At 44.7% G+C, this 23814-nt stretch overlaps 1 protein-coding gene and 1 pseudogene across 1 annotated transcript in view; one reads left to right on the top strand and one right to left on the bottom strand.

The window, feature by feature from the left end:
• XPO1 (exportin 1) overlaps positions 1-23814 on the top strand; it is a 101648-nt gene that overhangs the window by 24270 nt on the left and 53564 nt on the right. Inside the window, exons 2-3 of the mRNA XM_068232383.1 lie at positions 11664-11795; positions 15857-15958. Of these exons, the coding sequence (XP_068088484.1) occupies positions 11670-11795; positions 15857-15958 (228 nt within the window). The 5' untranslated portion in view covers positions 11664-11669. The remainder of the gene's footprint in view (positions 1-11663; positions 11796-15856; positions 15959-23814) is intronic.
• LOC137505654 (5S ribosomal RNA) lies at positions 3648-3765 on the bottom strand (annotated as a pseudogene).

Consider the following 23814-nt stretch of genomic DNA (forward strand, 5'->3'; position numbering starts at 1 on the left):
GTTATAATCCAAGATGGCTTTGGGCTTCTCAACCTCCTGTCGACTCCTGGTAGTGGTGCGGGCAGTCTCTGCATTGTGCACAGTGCTGAGAATGCACACATCCTGCTTGTCCCTCCACCTCAGAGCCATCATTTTGCCCTTCTGCCAGGCAACAACCTCCCCCTTCAGCTTCCTGGCAGTAAAGGTCGGTGGCATATGGCGACGGTTAGCCCTCACCGTACCATATGCATCTGTCTTGTGCTGGTCAGGTGGTCAAATAGTTCAGGGGAGCTATAAAAATTGTCTGTCGTAAGGCAGTACCCCTGATCCAGCAAAGGCTCAATAAGTGTTAGTACAGAGGAGGTAGCACGCCCAAACTCCCTGTACTGAGGTGCAAACTACCTGTGTATATCAGAGTTCCATATGTAGCCAGTCTTGGCCTCACACAGCATAAAGGACTTCACCCCAAAGTGTGCCTTTTTGCATGCAATAAATTGCACGCAGCTCAGTCTCCCCGTGTATGCCATGAGGCTCTCGTCCACGGTGATGTCTCTCTCCAGAACATACACAGCCTTGAAATTTAGCAACAATAAGCTGATGGATCTCCCAAATTTTCTCCAGCTTGGGGGCGGGGTGGGTCCATCATTGTTGCTGAAGTGAAGGTACTTCATGATGAGGGTGAAGAGGGGCTCGGTCATAACGGATCCAAAGAAAGGGGTACTGAGGATCTTGTTCGTGGTCCAGTACCACTTCTACAGCGGCTTACCGGCTCCTCCCTGGAGGATGAGGCCCAGGAACACCCAGATATCATCACAGGTGACAGGTTCCCACTTCCGGCTCAGAGAGAACCTGGGTAGAGAAGCACCCTCCTGCTGCTGCGCTGCATACCGATTGGTCTTCTACACCTTCCGGATGACCTCATCGGTAAGAAATGGCTCCAGGTAGGACAGCGGAGTGTGGTCGCTTGCGATCTTCTGCCCAGGTGCCCCTGTGAAAGGTGGGGCGGAGCGCGAGTGGGGCTCTCCAGCTCACACCAAGTGCGTGCGACTCACTGGTTCCTCGGTTTTACAATCACTGCTCTCCGACTCCGAAGACAGGTCACCGGGAACCTCGCAGTCCGTAGACTCCTCAACGAGCGCCTCCTGTCTCTTCCCTCCAGGACATCCAGCAGCTCCTGGTCACACAAACGCCTCTGTGAAGACGAAGCCATGACCCCAAAGCAGGATACGGGATCAAAGGTCAGCAAAAGGATAAAAAAAAAAGAAAATCCAGAAAATGCAAACACACAGGGACCACAGCGTCTTGAAAAAGACTAATCTAACTGCAATATGTATGTAGCAAAGGCTGGAAAGGCAGAAATCGCAAGAGCAGAGCTGACAAGCAGACTAAGCTAATGGACACTGGGGACTCTGAAAGAGGAAGATCAGTAACGGGTCTGCCCTTTTATTGTGTGTTTACTAAATAAATTTGAATTACTTTGGCATGATTGGATTTACATCAGTTTTGTGTACTGATGTAATCCAATTATGCAATGTATGCGACGGCCACTGAGAGGCGCCTGATCGACGTCAGAGGAAGTGACACAGGGCAAAGGAAGTGGCTGGGCAGCGTCATCTTGCCTGCCCAGCCGATCAGCCCGGAGGGATGGGAACAGGGAGCCCGGGAGGGAGACGAAGGGAGCCGCAGCAGCCCGCTGAGCAGCCTGGAGGCGCAAACCGCAGCGGTGAGTGCTGGCACTGCACGACGAGCTGAGCTCGTCGGAAACATTTTCAGCTAGCTGGGCTCGTCCAGAACGCTAGGCAGGTTAAACCACTGACTTTTCTATCCCTCTTGTAATAAGTACAGTGTTTTTTTTTTCTATTTTCCCCCTTAATTATAAGTACTAGCAAAATGGCTGAGCGGTTTAAGGTTATATTTAGCACATGGATATCTGAAAGGTATGCATGTATCATATCTTCCACTTAAAGTTACAGGCATTGCGTTCAGCTTTTTGACATCCCATACGGAAAGACAGATGTTAAAACGTTCCACTGCATCCCAACCTCTAGTTAACTGCTCTTCCTAAGTTGATGCCAAGCAAATCCTAATGATCCTACTATGGGCCACATATCACTTATTTGAGAATGATTGCATTTGTTGTGGGTCAGAAACCAATGTTAGTTACCTGGTAACATCCTTTTTAGTAACCTCCAGGACAGGTCCACCACGAGAACGACAGGCTCCTCCCAGGAACAGGAAACGTCCAGATAGAGTACTCTATAAATCTTTGTCCAACCCCTTGATCCTCAGTCAATTCCAAGTACTGTTCCTAAAAACAAAGGGGTTTTAATATTCATACTGCATATACATATACCTTTCTTGTACTTATATACACATATAAATCCTTTACTCGGGTGGGTTACGGACCTGTCCTGGAGGTTACTAAAAAGGATGTTACCAGGTAACTAACATTGGTTTTTCCATTAACCTCCAGGACAGGTCCACCACGAGAAGATGAGCAAGAATCTTACCAATTTTGGGTGGGCTGACTGCCTGCAGGATTTTCCTTCTAAATGATTGCTGCCTTGCAGACATCAGGTTCATTCTGTAGTGTCTAGAGAAGGTGCTTAGACTTAAACCTGTAGCCACTCTGCAGATTTCTTCTGGCGTAGCACTCGCTCTGTAAGCCCATGAAGTGGCTGCTGCTCTGGCTGAATGGGCTCCAACTGTATTTAACACAGTATTTCCTGTAATCCTATACTTCTATGCATAGTTTTACCCATTTAGCTATAGATCCTTTTGACATCTTTCCGCCTCTTGTAGCACCTGAAGTGTTGACTAGCAAGGCTCTAGAACTCCTAAACTCCGCTACCCTCTCTAAGTAGCATATAAGATATCTTCTGACATCTAACCCCGGCTCTTCTTCAAATAACGGTAATAGATCCTTAAATATTATACAAAAAGGTTCGTCGCAACATAGGGCCTCTAACTTATTCACCCGTCTAGCCGAGGTAATAGCTATGAGAAATACAATCTTCATTGTTAGGAGTCTGAAGGGAATTTATGATATGGGTTCAAGGGCTCTATTTTCAATACCTTCAAAACTAAGGATACATCCCAACTTTCCTATTTACCATAGGTTTCCTTTCTACTGATTTAAAATATTGGATGATAAGGGGGTCCTTTGCTAACCCTACCTCCCGAAAGGTAGATATTCCCACTACCTGTACCTTTAAGGTACTAATGACATATTCTTTGCTACACCATCCTGTAGAAACCCTAAAACAGTCGGTACTTATTCACCCTTGAACCCTGACTCTTCCTGCCACATATTGAAGGTTTTCCAATATCTTAAGTATATTTTCCTTGTCCCTTCTTCCTACAGTCTAACAAGGTACTGATGACCCTCTCTTAAACTCCCTTTATCCTTAGAGGGGACTTCTCAGAAGCCAGGCTGACAGGTTTAGATTTGTAAAATCCGTGGAATCAGTTGGATTGGTGGAAACGCATAACCCTTGTCGAATATTCCCTCATTTGGATTCAAGGAGTAAAGCCTCATGCACCTTGCTGTGTTAATCAATGCCGAGGTTTTTGCGTTTACCTTGATGTTCTCGGCTGCTGCGTCAATTATTTAGTCTGTGGCCTTGGAAACTACTTCTGATTCTAAAATCTCCTGCTTAGAAGCTCCTCACCTGCAGCACCTGGGGTTCACAGCCGGTCTCCCATGCAGCTACTAACCAGGCCTGAAGCCGCTTAGCCTCCACGATCTGACTAGAGCGGCGCTATCGGCTTAGTGTGGCCGCAGGCCTTATATACCATAGCTGGGATCTGAACCCAGTATGCAGTGTGTAGTAGCTAGTAGGTAACTGTCTTAACCTCTAGACCATGAACCACACTACCTTTTTAATTACTCAAAGGACCAGAGCTGCAGCCACTAGGGCACGCTCCATAGGCAGTAGCAGCGCCAGGAAGACCCGCCCAAGGTCTCCCACCGAACAGGCGCTGGCCCACCGAACAGACAGAGCTGAGATCCGAACTCCGGTCTCCCCTGTCAGAGGCAGAACCCTTATCCATCACACCATGCAGCCACTGCTTCCCATAGAGATATAACTCTTGCTACACATGTTGTAGCTGCTGCTGGTCTAAAATTTGCACCTGCTGCTGTCCAGGCCTTTTTAAGGCAATTCTACTTCCTTATCTTGTGGATCTTTCAGATACCCCAGATCCTCAAAGGCTAAATTGTCTTTATTAACCTGTGAGAATGCTGCATCAAGCTTGGGACATCTATCCCAAGTCTTAACATCTTTTTACTTTTATGTTTAATAGGCTGAGACTCAGCATTTGGTATCTCCACGGTCGGCATGGACGTACTCGTACCTGTAATTACTGCTTCTGTTGCTGGGGGAATAGCAGAGGCAAATACTTCTCTTAATGATTTAATTGTGTCAGCCATTACTCTTTTAACAGCTGACATTAATTCTTCCTTTAAACCCCCTGATTGTTCCTGTATTAGATTTACTAAACAAGGTTGGCAAAACTGCTTATTATAATTATGGGCCATTTTTGCATCACAGAGCGGGCACCGCCTTCTTGGCCTTGTCGGCTCAGTAGACTCCGGGCCCTATAATAACAAAAACAAAAATAATGTCATCCCTCTTTCTCAAACCAAAAGGGAAAAAACACCCTGGTGCACAAATATCAAGAGTGATAGCAACCCTGAGACCAGGAAAAGAAGGAACATGTATAGAGATATCATATACATATAATCCATCTAAAATCTATAATATATATACTTTCTTTGCATATAGTAGTCAAGGGAATATATCATAAAGGCCAATCATATAACTGTTATGTTGTCCATATATCTGAGGTCTTAATATCCAAACATATATATATATACACCTCTCCGTATATCTCCCCGAATAATCTGTACCAGCATTCTATTCTATGCATAGTTATACAGACCTCAGATGAGACGCTAAGCAGGCTGTTATGTTATACTGCACAGTCTCAATTTTAATAACAGACCTCAGTACAGACGCGGCATAGGGCGTACAGCTCATACCATATAGGTCACCAAGCCTCCGCCACGCTTACCTTTCCTGGCTCCTGCTTAGCGTCCATCCCGCTCCGTTCAGCACACGAACTGCCGAACCATGCAGGCTTCCGGCGTCTCTTCCCCACGCGACCGGAAGTGACGCCGCGTAAGGGCGGAAGTACGTCACGCGTACACCGCCATTGAGGGCAATCAGCTGCCTACCCTCTGGAGGCCCGCATGACTATCCACGTCACCTCCGGCGCGCCATTAGCCTCCGCTCCAGGGGAATCATGGACGCCGCGCGTGTCCTCCGGATCCACCGCAACTCGGGCAGCCAGGACAGCCATGGGAGAAGGTAACTCTCGCTTTCTCCCCACCAGACCCCAACACCTCTCTAGGCAGGTCCACCATCCGCCGCCAACCGGGTCCCAAACACACCTGGTCTGACGGACCGGCGAGCGACCAGAGCACTCCTTGTTCCCTGGAACAGGAAACGTCAACTGAGGATCAAGGGGTTGGACAAAGATTTATAGAGTACTCTATCTGGACGTTTCCTGTTCCTGGGAGGAGCCTGTCGTTCTCGTGGTGGACCTGTCCTGGAGGTTAATGGAAAAAACACTGATTTACCACTGCTTTACCACTGCTCATGGAGCCCCGGGATGAGCTTCAAATAGAGTCCGAATGGATTTCGAGTAGCTATCTATTCAATCACTTGTATTTGAAACATTAATTAGTGCACCTGAGGGGGCAGATGAGGGCACTATGGCGAAAAATTTTAGAATATGTGCAAACTTATACAAATAAGTACACCTGTTGATTTTCAAAGGGAATATTTAAATTGCTGCCATTCTTACACTGTGAATAGCAGGTGCCTCAAACCTGGTACAGTTGATCACTGGGTAACTGGGGTTTAAATTCAGAAAGGGGGCAGAGCCACAAACAGCCAATCGGATTTGTTTAATTTCAATGGGAATATACAAATTGATACCAAGGATCCCAAAGCTCATAAAGGTGGTAATTGAGTGACTGTATGTCAAGATTAGAAAAAGTGGGCAGTGCCAACAACTACACTTTATATTTTCCCATGAAAAAAACAAAAAACAAAAAAACCTGCAACCATTCTTACACTGTTAATGGCAGTGTTCTCAAACTTGGCACAGTTGGTCACTGGGTGACTGGGAATGATTTTCTAGGAGATTTACATTGCTGCCCTTCATACACTCTTAATGGCAGAGGCCTCAAATCTGGTACAGTTGGTCATTGGGTCACTGGGGTTTAAATTCTTAAAAGGGGGCGGGCCACAAACAGCCAATCAGATTTGTTTAATTTCAGTGGGAAATTGCAACTTATTGATGCCAAGGACCCAAAAGCTCATAAACTTAGTCATTGAGTATGTCAAGGATAGAAAGTGGGCGGAGCCAAAAACTAACTTTTTACATGGTAAAATGTAAACTGCAGCCATTCTTACTCTATTAATGGCATGATCCTCAAACTTGATACAGTTGGTCACTGGGTGGCTGGGATTAATATTCAGGAAAATGGGTGGAGCCTACAACAGCCAATCAAAATGCACCTATTGATTTTTCAAGGGAAATATTGAAACTGCTGCCATTCTTACACTGTTAATGGCAGAGGCCTCAACCCTGCTACAGTTGGTCATTAAATGACTGGGTTTCAAATTCACTAAAGGGGCAGAGCCACAAACAGCCAATCAAATTTCTTTGCTAGATAAAATGCTTCCATTTACACCATTTTGATGCCAGGAACCCAAAAGCTCAAAACTTGGTCATTGTGTGTCAAGATTACAAAAAGTAGGTGCAGTCAAAAACAGATTTCCCTGTATGTAAACGGCAGCCCTTCTTCACTGTTAATGGCAGGGTTCTCAAACTTTGCACAGTTGGCTACTGGGTGACTGGGAATAATCAGAAAAGTGGGTTGAGCCTAAAAAAGCTAATCAAAATTCACCTGTTTTTCAAGGGGATTATTGAAGTTGCTGCCATTCTTGCACTGTTAATGGTACAAGCCTCATACCTGGTACAGTTGGTCATTGGGTCACTGGGGTTCAAATTCAGAAAAGGGGCGGAGCCACAGCCAATCAAATTATTGATGTCAAGGACCCCAAAGCTCACAAAATTGATCATTGAGTAAACTGTGTCCAGGTTACAAAAGTGGGTGGGGGCAAAAACAAATTTTACGGGGAAAATATAAACTGCAGCCGTTCTTAAGCCTCATCTACACGGGTAGATGAGGCTCTGATCCGGCGGCTCGATTAGCCGCCGGATCGCCTCTTCCGCGTCCCCGCTCCGGATTAGATTCCCCGCCGGCGCCGCTTATCTTCAGCTCGATTCACTGCCATTGTCCCCTCGCGGGGATCGAGCAGGGAATCGGTGGTGGGGAGATCCGTCCTGTCGTGTCTCATCAATCGAGCTGCATCAGCGGCTCGATTGATAAGCCACATCGCCGCCTCATCTGCCCGTGTAGATGAGGCTCTATACTGTTAATGGCAGGGTTCTCAAACTTTGCCCAGATAATTACTAGGTGACTGATTAATACTTAGGGAAGTGGGTGGAGCCTATAATAGCCAATCAAAATTCAATTGTTGATTTTCAAGGGGAATATTTAAGTTGTTGCCATTTTAACACTGTTAATAGCAGATGTCTAAAACCTGCTACAGTTGGTCATTGGTTGACTGGGGTTCAAATGGTGGAGAGAGGCGGAGCCACAAACGGCCTATCTGATTTGTTTGGCATCAATTTGTATATTTCCATAGAAATGAAAGACCTCAAAGCTCACAAACTTGGTCATTGAATGTTTGTGTGTTAGGGTTAGGAAAAGTGGGTGGAGCCAACACCAGCCAAATACATACCTGAGCAACACCGGGTCATCAGCTAGTATCTTTATAAAGAAGAAAAGCCTTGCTGAGCATCCCCCATGAAGAGATGGACTAGTCCAAAACCTGTCGCTTCTGTCAGATTTCTACTACCTACTGTGACCGCAACATAGGAGAAAAGTAACTTATGGCTCATTTTACTCTGGAAAAAACTTGCATCTTATTTGTTTTACAATTTTTTGCCATAGTACCTCTTTAACTTGGCCATGCTGCAGTCTGCTTTAATGCATTCCACATCGAGTCACGTCACTACCACGCTTCCTCCAACGATGTGGGATGCATTAAAGCAGACTGCAGCATGGCTAAGTTAACCATTCCTCACCCTGCGTCCTGAGGTGCACTAATTAATATTTCGAACCAGAGTGATTTCGAGTAGATGGCTACTCGAAATCCATTTTGATTCTATTCAAAGCTTATCACTGATGGAGACTAGTACAGCCATGCAAGGCTTATAGGCATCCATTGCTAGCTTAAAGCGATATCGTCACCATAAAAATCAAATTTCAACAGCAACTGGTCTAAATGTATTAAGGGATAAAGATGCTAATCCTGCATTCATAACTTGCAAAACTTTTTCTGCTTTTATGTTTTGGAGTGATCGCATACTTTAGGCGCACTGGTCCTTTAACCACTTAAGGACCGGGCTGTTTCTCAAAGATCTGTGCTGCGTGGGCTCTCCAGCCCGCAGTACAGATCGTGTTAATGGCAGGGCGATCAGACTTCCTTCCCCCCCCCACTAGGGGGAAGACCTGCTGGGGGGGGTCTGATCGCCGCCGGATATTATTGATTTGCAGGGGGTCGCTCCTCAAAGCCCCCCCTCCGCAGCGTTTTCTGCCCTCACCTCCGTTCCCTCCCTCTGATTTCCCCTCTGAGCGGCGCAGGACGGATAGTATAGGCTTCTGCCTATTAAATGACGGCAATCCGAGGCCGGGGATCGCCGATCTCCGTCACGGCGCTGCTGCGCAGCAGCGCCGTATTGATGTAAACAACGGTGATTTCTTCCCCGCGTGTTTACATTACACGTGCGAGCCGCGATTGGCAGCTCGCACACTGATCACGGAGACACCCTCCGTGAAGTGGCATGGAAAGGTTTCCATACAAAACCACAAACAACCAGGCGCCGCCTATTGGCGTTAGCTGGTCGTTAAGTGGTTAATTGCCATTGGCATTCAGTTGCATGCTGGGGGTTCTTTTTATCTATAATATATTCCTCCTCTTCCCTTTATTTCCATGCCTAGCTTCTTAACTGCTCACTTGTGTTTACAAGCAAGGATGAGGTGACTCAGAGATTAGAAGTGAAGACAGTGCAGTTGCTAGTATACACCTCAGTGGCAGTGTCTGAAGACTCTGGGAGGAGGGCAGCTAATGAATACACAATGAGCAAGAGAAGGGAGAGGGGGGAAACAAGAGCCAGGGAGGATAAGATGTCAGCATTAAAGTGGATCCGAGATGAACTTTTACTCATTGCATAATTGTTCCTTTCCTATTGTTTATAGGGCATTCTTCAAGCCAAATACTTTTTTGTTTTTGTTTTCATACTCTAATTCCCTATAAACTAAAGAAGCCACGCCCACAGGTTTTCAGAGAGCCAAGGCACTTTCAGACAGTAGCAAGGACTCATGGGAGCTCAGTCTGGGCAGGAGGAGGGGGCGAGATTTCAGAGGAGGGGGGAATTGAGTTTTTTTTTTTTTTTTTTTGCTCAAGATGCAGATAAGCATGGCTGCTGTCATTGTCTCTCAGGAATAATCATATTCTATTAAGGGCCCGTTCAGATCAGAAATGCGGATGGCTATGCGTGCGGAACGCGTGCGGACCGCAACGCGTACGAACGCATGGCCATCCGCGTTTGTGTGCGTTGCGTGGCTGATCCCATCACTGAAAAGTGAATGGGACAGCCACGCGTTTTTGCAAAATCTGCGTGCAGCATGCGTTCCCGGACCGCACAGGTCCGGAACGCATGCAGTGTGAACATCAGACATTGCACTCTATGCAATGTCTGATGTCGTGCGTTTTGGCCACCTGCACGCGTTTCCAAAACGCGGCTGGAAACGCGTGCAGTGTGAACGGGCCCGCAGTTTGTAGCTAGATTTGCTGTGTAAACGATCTAAACTTTAAACAAGATATATAGACAAGTTACTTGTTATAGTTTTTCATCTCGGATCCGCTTTAACTTGACAAGGTGGCCACTGCCTAGAATAGGATTTTCTGCTTTTCCTTTAAATATTAGTTCTACTTACATAATAGATGTATTGTGCTATCCTTGTAATGATTCCTGTGAATTGTATATCTACTTATATATGTGTTTATTTCTAGGTTAGCATGGGTGTCGCTTGTTCTTTAAACAATGCAGATGCATGGCTGTTTTCTAAATACTTTTGGCCATAGGCCCTGAACAAGCATTCAGATCAGATGTCTCTAAGCATGCAGCTAATCTTGTCAGATTTTTGTCACAGGTGTGTGATTCAGACTCTACTGCAGCCAAAAAGATCATTGATAGTTTACCACATCTTTTATATGCATCTCCAACATTAAAGGCGCATACACACGCCTGGTTCCTGCAAACGACCGGTTGTCAGACCCGCCCGCGAGGTGGCCGTTCTGCTGACAGTTTGCCAGTGTGTAGTCTGTCGGCAGGCTGATGATGCTGCTTCTGACTGATCCGCTCGGCGGATTGGTCAAAACCAATCCAACTCCTCAGTTTATGAAACCACCAACTCCAGGTACCCAATATTGCTTTGACTCCACAGCCATGGTTACCACAATGTACCAGTAGATAATCAGATTTCAGCAAATCTGATGTTTGGGATGTGCTGCTGTTTGATGCAGTACAGAGCTATGCTGTCCTTGATCATGAATCAGCCACTTCTGCAGTTTATGCGGAAAAGAATGGCCTTTCCAGATTAGTGCTCGATTGGGAGGCCTTTAGTACTGTATTTTTTTCAGATATTTAATTATATAAAAAATAAAAATAGATTAGTCGTTAAATTTACTGTATTACTATTCTGCCTAAAGGTGGCCACACACTATGCAATCTGACTGTCAGGGTTGCTCAACTGATGCTGTCACAAGTGATTACTCGTTATTCAAATGAGGTTTAATTGGCGCTGGTTTGCTGTGGGGATACAAGGGGTTATTTACCCTTAATTCCGACGTTCGCCCTGCATTCTAAAGAGCTTGCCTGCGTCCTATTGCTCCTATTTTTACTTCAAGCCTCACATCGGCACACTTTCTCCTTCTGGCTTGAGGGAGGAAGTGCGCCGGTGTGAGGCTTGCAACGCAACCAGTAGGACGCATGCAAGCTCTTTGGAATGCAGGGCAGACAGCAGAATTATGGGTAAATGACCCCTTGTGTCCCCGCTGCACGCCTGCGCCAATTAAGCCTCATTTGAATCACGAGTAATTACTTGTGATTACTCATGACAGCATCCGGTGAGCATCACTGATGACTGTACAATTTTTATACAATCTTACCAGCATCCATGTAGTATAACAGCAATAGATTCACTTTGACATGGATATATTTTTCAGTTAGTCACTTATACTACATGAAAGTGGTAAAATTGGTGACTGACTGTACAGCTAGATTGCATGGTGTGTGGCCACCTAAAGACTGTTGGAAACTGGTAGAATGTTACAGGTGTGCAATGGACTCTTACCTGTTAATTCCTGATTGTTTTGCTTTTTAATTAAATTTAGTTTTATCAAGGCTGAGTGTGATTATCTGAAGTACTTCCCTGCACTTTTTTACTTCTAATTTTCAATGTGTTGTGTTTTCAGTAATCTATGCCAGCAATTATGACCATGTTAGCAGACCATGCAGCTCGACAGCTGCTGGATTTCAGCCAGAAACTGGACATCAACCTTTTGGACAATGTGGTGAATTGCTTATACCAGGGAGAAGGTGCACAGGTACTGTGTGTTTCCATTTTATATATAATGTATACATTTTTATAAATGTCAATGTTTGTTCCCGTTAAAGGGATACTTAAGCCTTGCAAACAAAAATCAGTTTTACTCACCTGGGGCTTCTACCAGCTCCCTGCATCCATCCCGTGCCCGCGCAGTCACTCACGGATCCTCCGGTCCCCCGCCGCTAGCTAGGTTCGTTTCACCAATGGGCCTGGCCATGCATAGTAGTCTTCATGGTCCTGTCCTCAATAGTGGCCTGCGCAGGACGGTATTGCGGATGGAAACGTGGAGGAGACGCGTGGCCAGACGGAGGCGCAGTCAACCTGTCGGCCAAAAACTAAACTAGTTTGCAGCGGGGACAGGAGGATCTGCGAGTGACTTTTTTTTTTTTTTCGTGTGTGTGTGCAAGGCTTAAGTATCCTTTTAAAGCGGACCTGAACTCATAACTCCTCAATGCTCTAAAAGATAAGCAACAGCATAATAACCTTTAAACAAAAACATGTCTTTGTTACAGCTAGGGTTGCAATGGTATGAAATTCCACGGTCTGATAACAGTCCCAAAAAAAAAAAAAAAAAAAAAACATGGTATACGGCATTGAACAATTATTTGCACCCGGGGCCCCCCTTACATTAAATGATGTGCCTACCCCCCACCCCAGTAGTAGGTGGCCGCAGCATAGGTAGCCAGGGATAGGTGTAGCCAGTAGTAGGTGGCCGCAGCATAGGTAGCCAGGGATAGGTGTAGCCAGTAGTAGGTGGCCGCAGCATAGGTAGCCAGGGATAGGTGTAGCCAGTAGTAGGTGGCCGCAGCATAGGTAGCCAGGGATAGGTGTAGCCAGTAGTAGGTGGCCGCAGCATAGGTAGCCAGGGATAGGTGTAGCCAGTAGTAGGTGGCCGCAGTATAGATAGCCAGGGATAGGTGTAGCCAGTAGTAGGTGGCCGCAGTATAGATAGCCAGGGATAGGTGGCCGCAGCATAGGTAGCCAGGGATGAGTACATTTGAAATCGGCGACGGTAGACTTGGGCGCAGGATACAGCGCTATATGGCTGATCCTGCTGCTGCACAAGTCCGGCCGATTTAATTACTATTCCCCCTCCAGGCCGCCATGGATAGTGGGGGAATGAAATAATTCGGCTTCCAGCGTTTGCTGGAGGCCGAATTATTATGTTTTTAAGCAACCTCGGTTCCGTCTTCTGACAGCACCGACGTTACTCACTGAGCGCTTCAGTAGGAATGATTCCTATTGAAGTCTATGGAGGCGCCGGCTGCGCCCAAATCTAGCAGCGCTGAAAAGCACTGCTCCGGCCAGGGATAGGTGTAGCCAGTAGTAGGTGGCCACAGTATAGATAGCCAGGGATTGGTGTAGCCAGTAATAGGTGGCCACAGCACATGTAGCCAGGGAAAGGTGTAGCCAGAATTAGGTCGCCTCAGCGAAGGTAGCGAGAGTTAGGTGGTCGTAGCATAGGTTGCCAGGGATAGGTGTAGCCCAGGCTTGGGCAAACTCGGCCCTCCAGCTGTTACATAACTACAAGTCCCGCAATGCATTTGCCTTTGAGTCATGACACTGGCTGTCAGACTCCTGCTATGCATTGTGGGACTTGTAGTTCCTTAACAGCTGGAGGGCCAGGTTTGCCCATGCCTGGTGTAGCCAGTAGTAGGTGGCCACAGCATGGGTAGCCAGTAGTAGGTGGCCGCAGTATATGTAGACGGGGATAGGTGTTGCCAGAATTAGGTGGCCGCAGCATAGGTAGGCAGGGATAGGTGTAGCCAGGATTGGTGCCCACAGTATAGAGCCAGGTATAGGTGAAGCCAGGATTGGTGCCCACAGTATAGAGCCAGGGATAGGTGAAGCCAGGATTGGTGCCCACAGTATAGAGCCAGGGATAGGTGAAGCCAGGATTGGTGCCCGCAGAATAGGTACCCAGGGATAGGTGTAGCCAGAATTGGGTGGCCGCACCATAGGTAGCCAGGGATAGGTGTAGCCAGGATTGGTGCCCGCAGTATAGAGAGCCAAGAGGGACGCAGCAGCAGAGGGTACAAAACAAATACCGACAGCCGGGTCCTCCACGCTGTACTAGCTTCATTCTACTTCTTGTTCTTGCATCATCTTGTAATAGTGCCCAGGTAGTGCTTTTTCAGGGAAATAGGACAAGAGCAGGAAGTAGAATAAAGCTAGTACAGTGTGCAGGACGGACCCGGCTGCCGGCAAGTGAGTAATCGCTTATCCTCACTGCTGTTTGTTCGTGCGCCGCTACGTCGCTCCGCCCCCGAAAACCGGTAAAATTGGCCATGGTATGATTGCCATACACAATCAAACCGTGGTATATAGTCAAACCGGTATACCGCGGCAACCCTAGTTACAGCTGATACAAATCCTTAACCAGGCCTAAGGCTTGGTTTACAAATAAAAAGGTGTCCTCAGTTTTTGACAGTTGGTTCAGTTTTGCATGCGTTTCTATGGCTGTGTTCACACTCAAAAGGTGTACATTTCCGGTCCAGTCAGAGGAGACTTATGCAAAATGGACGACAGTACTGTACCGGAAATGTGCAGATTTATCTGAACCAAGCTTAAAGAGACTGAAGTCTCTTTCATTAATCTCTTTAATACATTAGTCCTAACTAAACCGCCGCATTCCCGCAGCTCTAAACGATCTTAATCCCCCAAACTCCCCTGGGCACACTGCGGGGAGCTCTTCCGTGTGAGGCAGGGCTGTGAGCTGCAGCCCTGCCTCACACGATTCTGTCAGCGGCGCATCGCAGACTCTCCCCCGCCCCTCTGTCTACCTTCGCTGAGGGGCGGGGGAGAGGCAGAGATCCGCCACTGATAGACGCGTGTGAGGCAGGGCTGCAACGCATAGCCCTGCCTCACACGGAAGAGCTTAGGGCAGCAAAATCCACGACCAAGAAAGTCATGGATTTTGCAGGGGAAGGGAGGGGGAGTTTGGGGGGTTAAGATAAGTTTTTAGAGCCGCGGGAATGCGGCGGTTTAGTTAGGACTAATGTATTAAAGAGATTAACGGAAAAAAAATGTTGTTTTTTAGAGACTTCACTAAGCACTGCACCTGATTTCTCTACGGTGATTGAGCTGTTAAAGTACATAGCTGGAAGGATAACCTATTCCAGTAATGTAGCTCCAGGAGCCTACATTCCATGTCTTGGAACATCAGGGATTTAAGCGTTACATTTATTATCATTATTTTTTTTTAGGCCTACTCGCTCACTGTTCGGTTATTTATTGTACATGCATTTTGAAGTGAATAAGAAGGAAAATAGAAGAATGTTTTACGGTTTTCAGCCATTGTTCAAAAATAAAGTGCTGCTGTAGATAACAACCACACATTTTATTTGGCCATTTGTCCTGGTTATTTCAACATTTTAAATTCTGTACCTAGTACAACAAATGGTTCCAATATATTATTTGGAAATGGTTTTGTATTTTTTTCTGTTTTGGGTTTCTGTATACTATACCAATAATTACAAGCCCGTATTTGCAAAATCACTGTAATATACAGTACCCTCATGATATACATATTATAGTCCCTAAGTTAACTATTTATTAGTTTGTTTGTTTTTAAATGCTGTCATTTTGTGTTTTTGTTTTTTTTCAACAAGTGTTTTATGTTGGTAACTGAGGAAGTGGGAAATAAAGGGTTACAAATTATTGTAGGATTTATTTAAATTTTTTTGTTTTTACTGTAGGTGCATTTTTACTTTTTGTCCACTAGATGTCCCCACACTTTATTCCTGTGTACTGTGAACAGTGTACAGGAAGTGTTGTGATTGTAGTTTTCACTTTCAGTTTGTGGATGGGTAATCACTGGCATCTTGCTGATACCGGTGTTTGTTCATTAGACACTTTGATCAGCTTACGTGTTCCCATTCAACCATCGCTGACCGAAATGCGGTGATCGCAACAAGCAGAGACTCCTATCTACGCCCCGATCAGCAAGTGAAGTTTTCAGCGTGTAGATATGCGTCCCAAGGATGCATAAGCGGATTAAATAAAGTGTTTGTAGAGTTGGATTCAATACAAGATTATAATGCGTTGTCTTTCTTACAGCAGAGAATGGCACAGGAAGTACTGACCCATTTAAAGGAGCACCCTGATGCTTGGACAAGAGTTGATACAATTCTCGAGTTCTCACAGAACATGAACACCAAAGTAAGCACCTAGACATAATTTACTCCGTTTTACCTTCACCCTTCTCTCCTGCTCCCTACCTATGAACTTGAGGCACGTATCCTATTTGCCCTGATGTATTTTTTTTAATATAAAGAATAGTTACAATTTTTTTGCTGTTGCAATAACACAAACAGATACTTTTAATTTTAGCATAAACTGATGAAAACAAAGTCGATTAAGCTGCTTGTTTACCGTTTTGCCATTTTTCTGACCACAGGTTGAGAATGAGGGCTTCAGGTTTAGCGTTTGAAAGGGAGGTGTAGGCTGGTTTCCAGCTTGGTTCTCTTGAACCCCGAGTAGTGTAGCTGTCATAGAGCTTCCTCCTGGAAAGCATTCTAAAAGCATGCACTCTTCAAGAGGGTGGGATAACTATAGTTCAAGTACCTTGTCTGCTGGGTAGATGCCCCAATTTGTAATTTATAAGAACACAGACATTTTTGCATTAAATGTTTTTATTTGCAGCATTGTTCCATTTTTAATTTTGAGATGTATAATTTGGCAATATCTGTTGCTTTAACATACATGTGAGTTTTTTACCTGTTTATTTGTTAAATCTGACTATAAATCTTCTCTTTAAATGGACCGATTGGATCTCTTGTTGACGTCATTTGGCAGTATGTAATTACACATCTTTGACACAACCACATCTCTGCCTCTGATGCCACACACAGATCTTTTCCATAAAGTTACCATGGCTATTTTGGTTCTAGGTCCTGTCTGGGCTCCCTTTTTATTTACGCTTGCACTAAATGTAGTGAATGGTGACTTGCTCCCTTATACTACAATACTAGATTCCTATTTTCACTATATTAGACATGTTTGCGTTTTGGTCCCCCATTTGTTAAAATGTCCTCAGTGCTCACATTAGTAACAGTATTTGTTTGCCTGGTCGTTTCTTTGCTTTAAAATACTGGCAGATATTACTAATGTTTAAGTTGATTTTATCAACAGTTATTTTTTAAAAAAACTCAATTGTCTTGAGAAAAATTGACATGATTAGCGGGACTGAAAAGAAAGCAACAGGTAAAGAACTCTTTAATTTTTACGTAATCTGCAAATGATTTGGTGCTAAAATTTCTGCACTATTACATTTGGCTTTTATGCATTTTTTTTTTATTTAAAGCTGTTAACGCTATACCTGATATTAATCATAATGTTCCATTATGTTGATTGCTTGTAATAGGAAGAAAAGGGGTGTCTTCCTGTGCAACTGACACAGCTAGGCTTTGACGGCAGGCCTCCACAAGGTCTACCCTTTTCATTCCCTTTAACTGAATTCTGTACATCAATTGTTTTTGTTTCATGGGTGGGTGTGGGTGGTTATAGGGTGGGGTTCAGTGGATAGATTTTTTCATTAATATGGTGGGTACCTAGACATTTCTGCCACAGGGATCATCAAAATTGCTTTATTTTTGTTTGCTGCTTGACTTAACTATGACTTATAACCGGTTTTGGATTAAACTTTAGGCAGGATTGCATATTGTGTGTAACCTGAAATATTATTTTCCCTAATGATATGGGCTCTATATTAAATTGCCCTAATCAATCAAATTGGGGCTAATGTACCTCTTTATTTTTTCCCCCTTCTATTAAGCACTGCAAATTTACAATTTGAATTTCTCAGTATCTAATTGTCATATATCTTTTTGTACAGCAGCAGATGTTAAATCTTAAGATATTTTTGAATATCTGAAAAGCTCATGATCCCTTTGGTTGAAGTTATTGATCGACTTTGTTGTACAATGACTAACCTTTTTTGTAGTAAAAACTTCTATTCTGAGTCAAACTGTCTACATAAACTCAAAATATGAAATATTTACCTTTCAGGTATTGTGTGGCAAATGTGGTAATGCCCATATATTTTGTTCCTAGGAGATCTGATGTACTATTTGCACTATTCTCCCCTGCCTCTTTTTGCTGGGTGCTCCACCCTGTGGTTACTGTGCAGCCCCCCTCATCTGTCAGCAGTTACAGGTGGTCTCGGACACTGTCAGTGGTTATTTAGCTCTAAAAGCTAGGGACACACTATGGGGACAAGAGTTGTGAGATACTCAAGCATGCTCTGGCTGGGCTGCAAAACTGGAGCACTGGCTTTCTCTACAAAGTATCAGGAGCATAGAAAAAGTTTGTCACCTTTTTTAAAGGACCACTATCTTGAAAACCTTTCAAATTTGAAGTACATTTTTCCAGGGCTGTGGTGTCGGTACAAAAATCTTCCGACTCTTCAGTTTATGAAATCAAAGACTCCGGGTGCCCAAAATTGCCTCGACTCCAACTCTGACTCCACAGCCCTGCATTTTCCCCAAATTAGAGTACACTATGAATTACATCGGCGCTTACAGTAGGCAGTAAAAGTCTGACAGACCTGACAGGTTTTGGACTAGTTCATCTCCTCGTGGAGCTTTCTTTATTTTTAAAAGCATCTACTAAGTGGCAGTTGCTAATTCAACCTGCCAAAATAGTGAGAGTAGGTAGGCTTGCTGACATATTTGTATAGATCCTTTCCAAGGAGTGTTTTTTTTTGTAAAGACTAAAAATCCGCATGAGTAGATGGGCTGGTCCAAAACCTGATCTTTACTGCCTAAAGGGGCCCATACACTCAGCTGATTTTCTGGCCGATTGATCGTTTGCAAATCGGTTGGCCAATCGACCGATCGATGGCAGATTTCGATGGATTTCCATCGAACTGGCAGGGTGGAAAATTTAGGTCGATCTGATGAGATTGCTTATCAGTTTGCATTGGCCTTAATGGAAATCTGATGGCAAAAAAATGCCATCAGATCGAATTTCAATAGATTTCAAACTGAAATCTATTGGAATTCTATCCTGGTAAAAAATGTTCTAAAAACGCATCAGATAGATCATCAGATGCATTTCTTATCTATCTGCTGCCAATCTGACGAGTGTATGGGCACCTTTAAGGTGGGTACACACATCAAAGTCTTTGGAAAATGAAAGATCACAGACCAGTTTTACCCCCTTCCATGTAGTATGAGAGCCATACCTACACAGTCTATTCTATGGAGCTGAACTCCCCATCGGATAAAAATCTTTGCAAGATGCTGTATACATTCAACAAATCAGTATCTGCAAAAGATCTGTACCTGCAATAAATCAGTTTCTGCAAATTGCAGTCAAAGTCTATATCTGCAGATCTCATACACACCTTGTTTAACGGACCTTCATCTGCAGATCAGATCCACCAGGATGGATCTTTAGACCTACAGATAATTGTCTGATCTGCAGATGATTGTCCATTACACAAGGTGTGTATGAGATCTGCAGATATCATAGACTTTGAATGTATTTTGTAGGAACGGATCTTTTGCAGGAAGTGATCTTTTGCAGATACTGATCTGTTGCATGTGTACATCATCTTTGTGTACAGCATCTTGCAAAGATTTTTATATGATGGGGAGTTCAGCTCAATAGAATAGACTGTAAAGTATGTTCTCATACTACATGAAAGGGGGTAAAATTGGTCTGTGATCAGGGGAGGACTGGCCAGGGGGGAAGGGGGAAAATTTCCCCCCAGGCTGCCTCTCATTTAATGATTTAGGGCTGGTACAGTGCCTGGTACATGTTTTTGTATAAGGCAATGTGAACTACTAGGCTGGCCGAGGGAAATCAATGCCTAATTACAGAGTAATTAGAGGGTGGGCAAGTTGGTTTATATAAACAGCATGATGCAGAGTAAAGGCTTGTCTGCAGGGTCCGTGGGAAAATATCGGTCTGATTTCGGGTGGAAATTGGTTGAAAGTATCGATCTGAGATGCTGAGAAATCTCGGGCTGATGTGGTCGATCCCGTGCGATAATCACAAACAATGAACGCGACGGAAACCCTGGCCGCTATAACTCAAAATGTTTTATGTGCTTCCCCCCCCCCCCCCCCATTGTCAGTGCATTATACTTTACCTGTCACGCTGTCCCTCATGTGTCCTTGCTGTATTTCCCATGTGACTTTTGGCATATAGCGCAGTGTTCTCCCCAGGCTCTTTTAGCCGGGTGCTCCACCCGGCTAGATTTGGTGACCACCCGGCTGTCATCGGCTCACCTCCTACCTCCTCCTATGCTGTAAGCAGAGTTGCCCTGCATTTTCATCTCAACCCACCCGGCTACTTTTTCATGCCACCCGGCTACTATTTCTTGCCACCCGGCTGGAAAAAAATTCTGGGGAGAACACTGTAGCAGGAGGGGCATGTGTGTGATGTAATTTGGGCTGGGGCTGCCGTGAAAATGGGCCTCTAGTTTGTGTTTTCCCTCCAGACCAAAAGGTCCCAGTCCTCCCCTGTCTGTGATCTTTCATTTTCCAAAGACTTTTATCTGATGTGTGTACCCACCTTTAGCGATAGGAGAAAGTAATTTTGTAGTGGCTTTTAATTCAAGAAAAATGTACTTATAAGTATGTGTACATGTGTTTTATTTTTTACAGTTATGGTGCTTGAAATATTTCATGTATGGCACCACCAACTTTTTGACAACCCATCTACAGCTTCACCCCTCCTTGCTAATTTCTGTGGAGAATACATATTTGGTATATTAGTGCGTTGCTAGGGCATATGTTTTCCTGTGCTACAGCTTTTGTCTGTTATTAGGGAGGATGTGCTTTATGAAAAGTAGAAATGTTTTGTGATCTCTCTGCTGGACTTTTTTTTTTTTTTTCTTTTTTTTCTGTTAGGTAGTTGCAAGGCAGGATTTTTAATTAGCCTGCAAACAGCAAATGTACTAAGTACCTTAGTTAACCTTTTTGTTTTTTGATAGGATTGTAACGCCATATCAGCCAGTCAGGTTCCAGCATTTGGTTTCTTTTTGATGGTGAAGTAATACTGTTTGCTTTTGTCAAATACTCATATCCTTTTTAAGGCATCTCTGTAGTCGTAGCTGCAGTATTGTCTAGTAATTTTTTGCTTCTTGAATAATAAACTGTATGATTTTAACATCTCAGATTGCCTCTGCCTTTGCATTAATGTTTTATAACCTGGAGGTCGCATTCACCGTGGAATGCTGCGGAGCTGCGTTATAAAATCTTAGAACGCAGCTTACCGCACTGCAATAATAATCCTATGGGACGTTCACAGTGTGGCGTTAACGTCGCGTTGAGAAATGTTGCAGTTTGGTAACAGTTTGCTTGCAGTGCGTCACCTCTAAACGCAGACGCATTATAACGCAACGTCCCACTGTGAATGCGACCGGAATGTTTTTTTGATAAATGTCTGCATTATAGTAATTTGACAAGATTGACTGGATAGTAGTGACCATAGCTGACCATATACTACTGATTCTGTCTTTGTGACTGTAGATGGCCATTTACATCAAACTACTGGTACTTAGTCAAATTTGAGAAATCCCTCTTACTGCTAGCTCTCTCAAAGGGCTCTTTCACATCTAACAACGCATGGCATGCATTGAATAGCCTGTGGCGTGTCGTCTGGATGCTGCGGTCCGACGTAATCAGCGGCGGTAGCTTTTAATTCACCCGACGGGAAACCGCTGGCTCCCGACGATTAGAAGCTCCCAGGTGCGCCGAAACGCAGAGGCAGGTGTGAAAGGTAAAATGAAAGTCTATGGACTCTCATTTTACCTTGGTTAACGCAAAGTTTCAACTTTGCGTCAACGCATGAAACGGACTCTAGTGTGAAAAAGCCCTTAGAATAGGCTGTGCCGTTTGGGTGGTAGTGTCTTGCAGTTTAGTAGCAAGATTTTCTGTACTGTTAGCCAAATGGATTGTGTAGGGTGAAATTTTTTTTTTGTAAAAATACCTTGTAATGGCAAACTAATAGTTAACTTATGCAAGCTTTCAGATGGTCATAGTAACCAGTACAACTGTCATCTTTGGGTTTATTATTTTCCTGCATACATTATTTTACTTCAGCTAACATCTGGAAATATGCCTGAAGGGGGGGACTAGATCCCTGAAAGTTTTTGTATAATGTATCAGCCATTAAAAGGTATTACTTTTACAAAACTTTGCTATTTAAAATTCTTTATTGCTGTACTTCTACATTTATTACAAAAAGTGCAGCTATAAAGACCCTTTATCTGAACATTGTCGCTTTTTTTTTTTTTTTTCTTTGCTATCTTTTGTACAAACAAATAGACAAATAGAATAGGCCGGTAGCATACCTCCCATACTGTAGAAGAGGACCCTTCCCAACCAAGCTTACAATAGGAAGCTATAAACACACTTTAGCTGCTCCCTGGACAAAGTGTATATTAATGATGCTCTCTGACAATCTTGTGTACAAGGCCAGTGTAAAATTGCCCTTAACTTCAGCAAGTTGACTCACTCCAGCTCAGTCACTGTTCAGCCTTAAGCTGTGTACCCATGGCCAGATGGATTGGGTATCTCTGCCAATGATCATTCCCAAATTCACAATCACAGCAAATCGCTATTAATGTCGAAGAGGATCAGAACAATCATCCAGTAGGCCTAAATGATTTTAGAAAAATATTGAATTGCACGATTTCTGCTAGAAATTGCGTTTGATTCGATTCACGATTTTCACTACACAATGACGAATCAACACACTGATGGTGAGTATGAGTGCCCCAGTATAGTTTAGCCAGTTATAGGTGCCCCAGTATAGTTTAGCCAGCTATAGGTGCCCCAGTATAGGTAAGCCAGCTATAGGTGCCCCAGTATAGGTAAGCCAGCTATAGGTGCCCCAGTATAGGTAAGCCAGCTATAGGTGCCCCAGTATAGGTAAGCCAGCTATAGGTGCCCCAGTATAGGTAAGCCAGCTATAGGTGCCCCAGTATAGGTAAGCCAGCTATAGGTGCCCCAGTATAGGTAAGCCAGCTATAGGTGCCCCAGTATAGGTAAGCCAGCTATAGGTGCCCCAGTATAGGTAAGCCAGCTATAGGTGCCCCAGTATAGGTAAGCCAGCTATAGGTGCCCCAGTATAGGTAAGCCAGCTATAGGTGCCCCAGTATAGGTAAGCCAGCTATAGGTGCCCCAGTATAGGTAAGCCAGCTATAGGTGCCCCAGTATAGGTAAGCCAGCTATAGGTGCCCCAGTATAGGTAAGCCAGCTATAGGTGCCCCAGTATAGGTAAGCCAGCTATAGGTGCCCCAGTATAGGTAAGCCAGCTATAGGTGCCCCAGTATAGGTAAGCCAGCTAAAGGTGCCCCAGTATAGGTAAGCCAGCTAAAGGTGCCCCAGTATAGGTAAGCCAGCTAAAGGTGCCCCAGTATAGGTAAGCCAGCTAAAGGTGCCGCAGTACAGGGTCAGATTTCCCCCCCCCCCCCCCCCCCAACACACACACACACACACACACACACACACCCTCTTTAGTGCATGTAGGCAGATACCCCACCATCTTTTAGTGTATAGTCTCCCCCTCTCCGCTGCTGGTATCTGCTCTGCTCTCTCCTGGCCCTTCCTTTTATAAAGTATCAGTCCCCCTCACCACGTGGCGAGCCACTGCAAAGAGCGTTCACCCACTAACGGTGGGGCATGTAACAGTGTCACACTTCCTGTTATCTGTCGTTACTGGGCAACGCTTGCTGCCACGTCTCAGCGGCCCACTGCACGGCGGTGGTGCAAGGGGGGGTCGGTACTTTACGGGGGAAAGCCAGGAGAGAGCAGAGCAGGTACCAGCAGCAGTGTGGGAAAACCACTGCAAAACGGTCTTGCCCTTAAACACGATTTCGGTTTTAAAACCGAAAATCGTTCAGCACTACCCTACACAATATGATCAACATCGCGGTTGTTTAAGAACGAACGATCGCTGCGGGTGGCCTGCGTTGTAGAATATAGTTCAATGAATTTTCGGGTTAGAATGTTACTCTGTACCATGAAAAATATTGATTGGTGCAAAATAAAACCTGAATT

Source organism: Hyperolius riggenbachi, chromosome 4 (assembly GCF_040937935.1).
Source record: "Hyperolius riggenbachi isolate aHypRig1 chromosome 4, aHypRig1.pri, whole genome shotgun sequence".
Lineage (NCBI taxonomy): Eukaryota > Metazoa > Chordata > Amphibia > Anura > Hyperoliidae > Hyperolius > Hyperolius riggenbachi.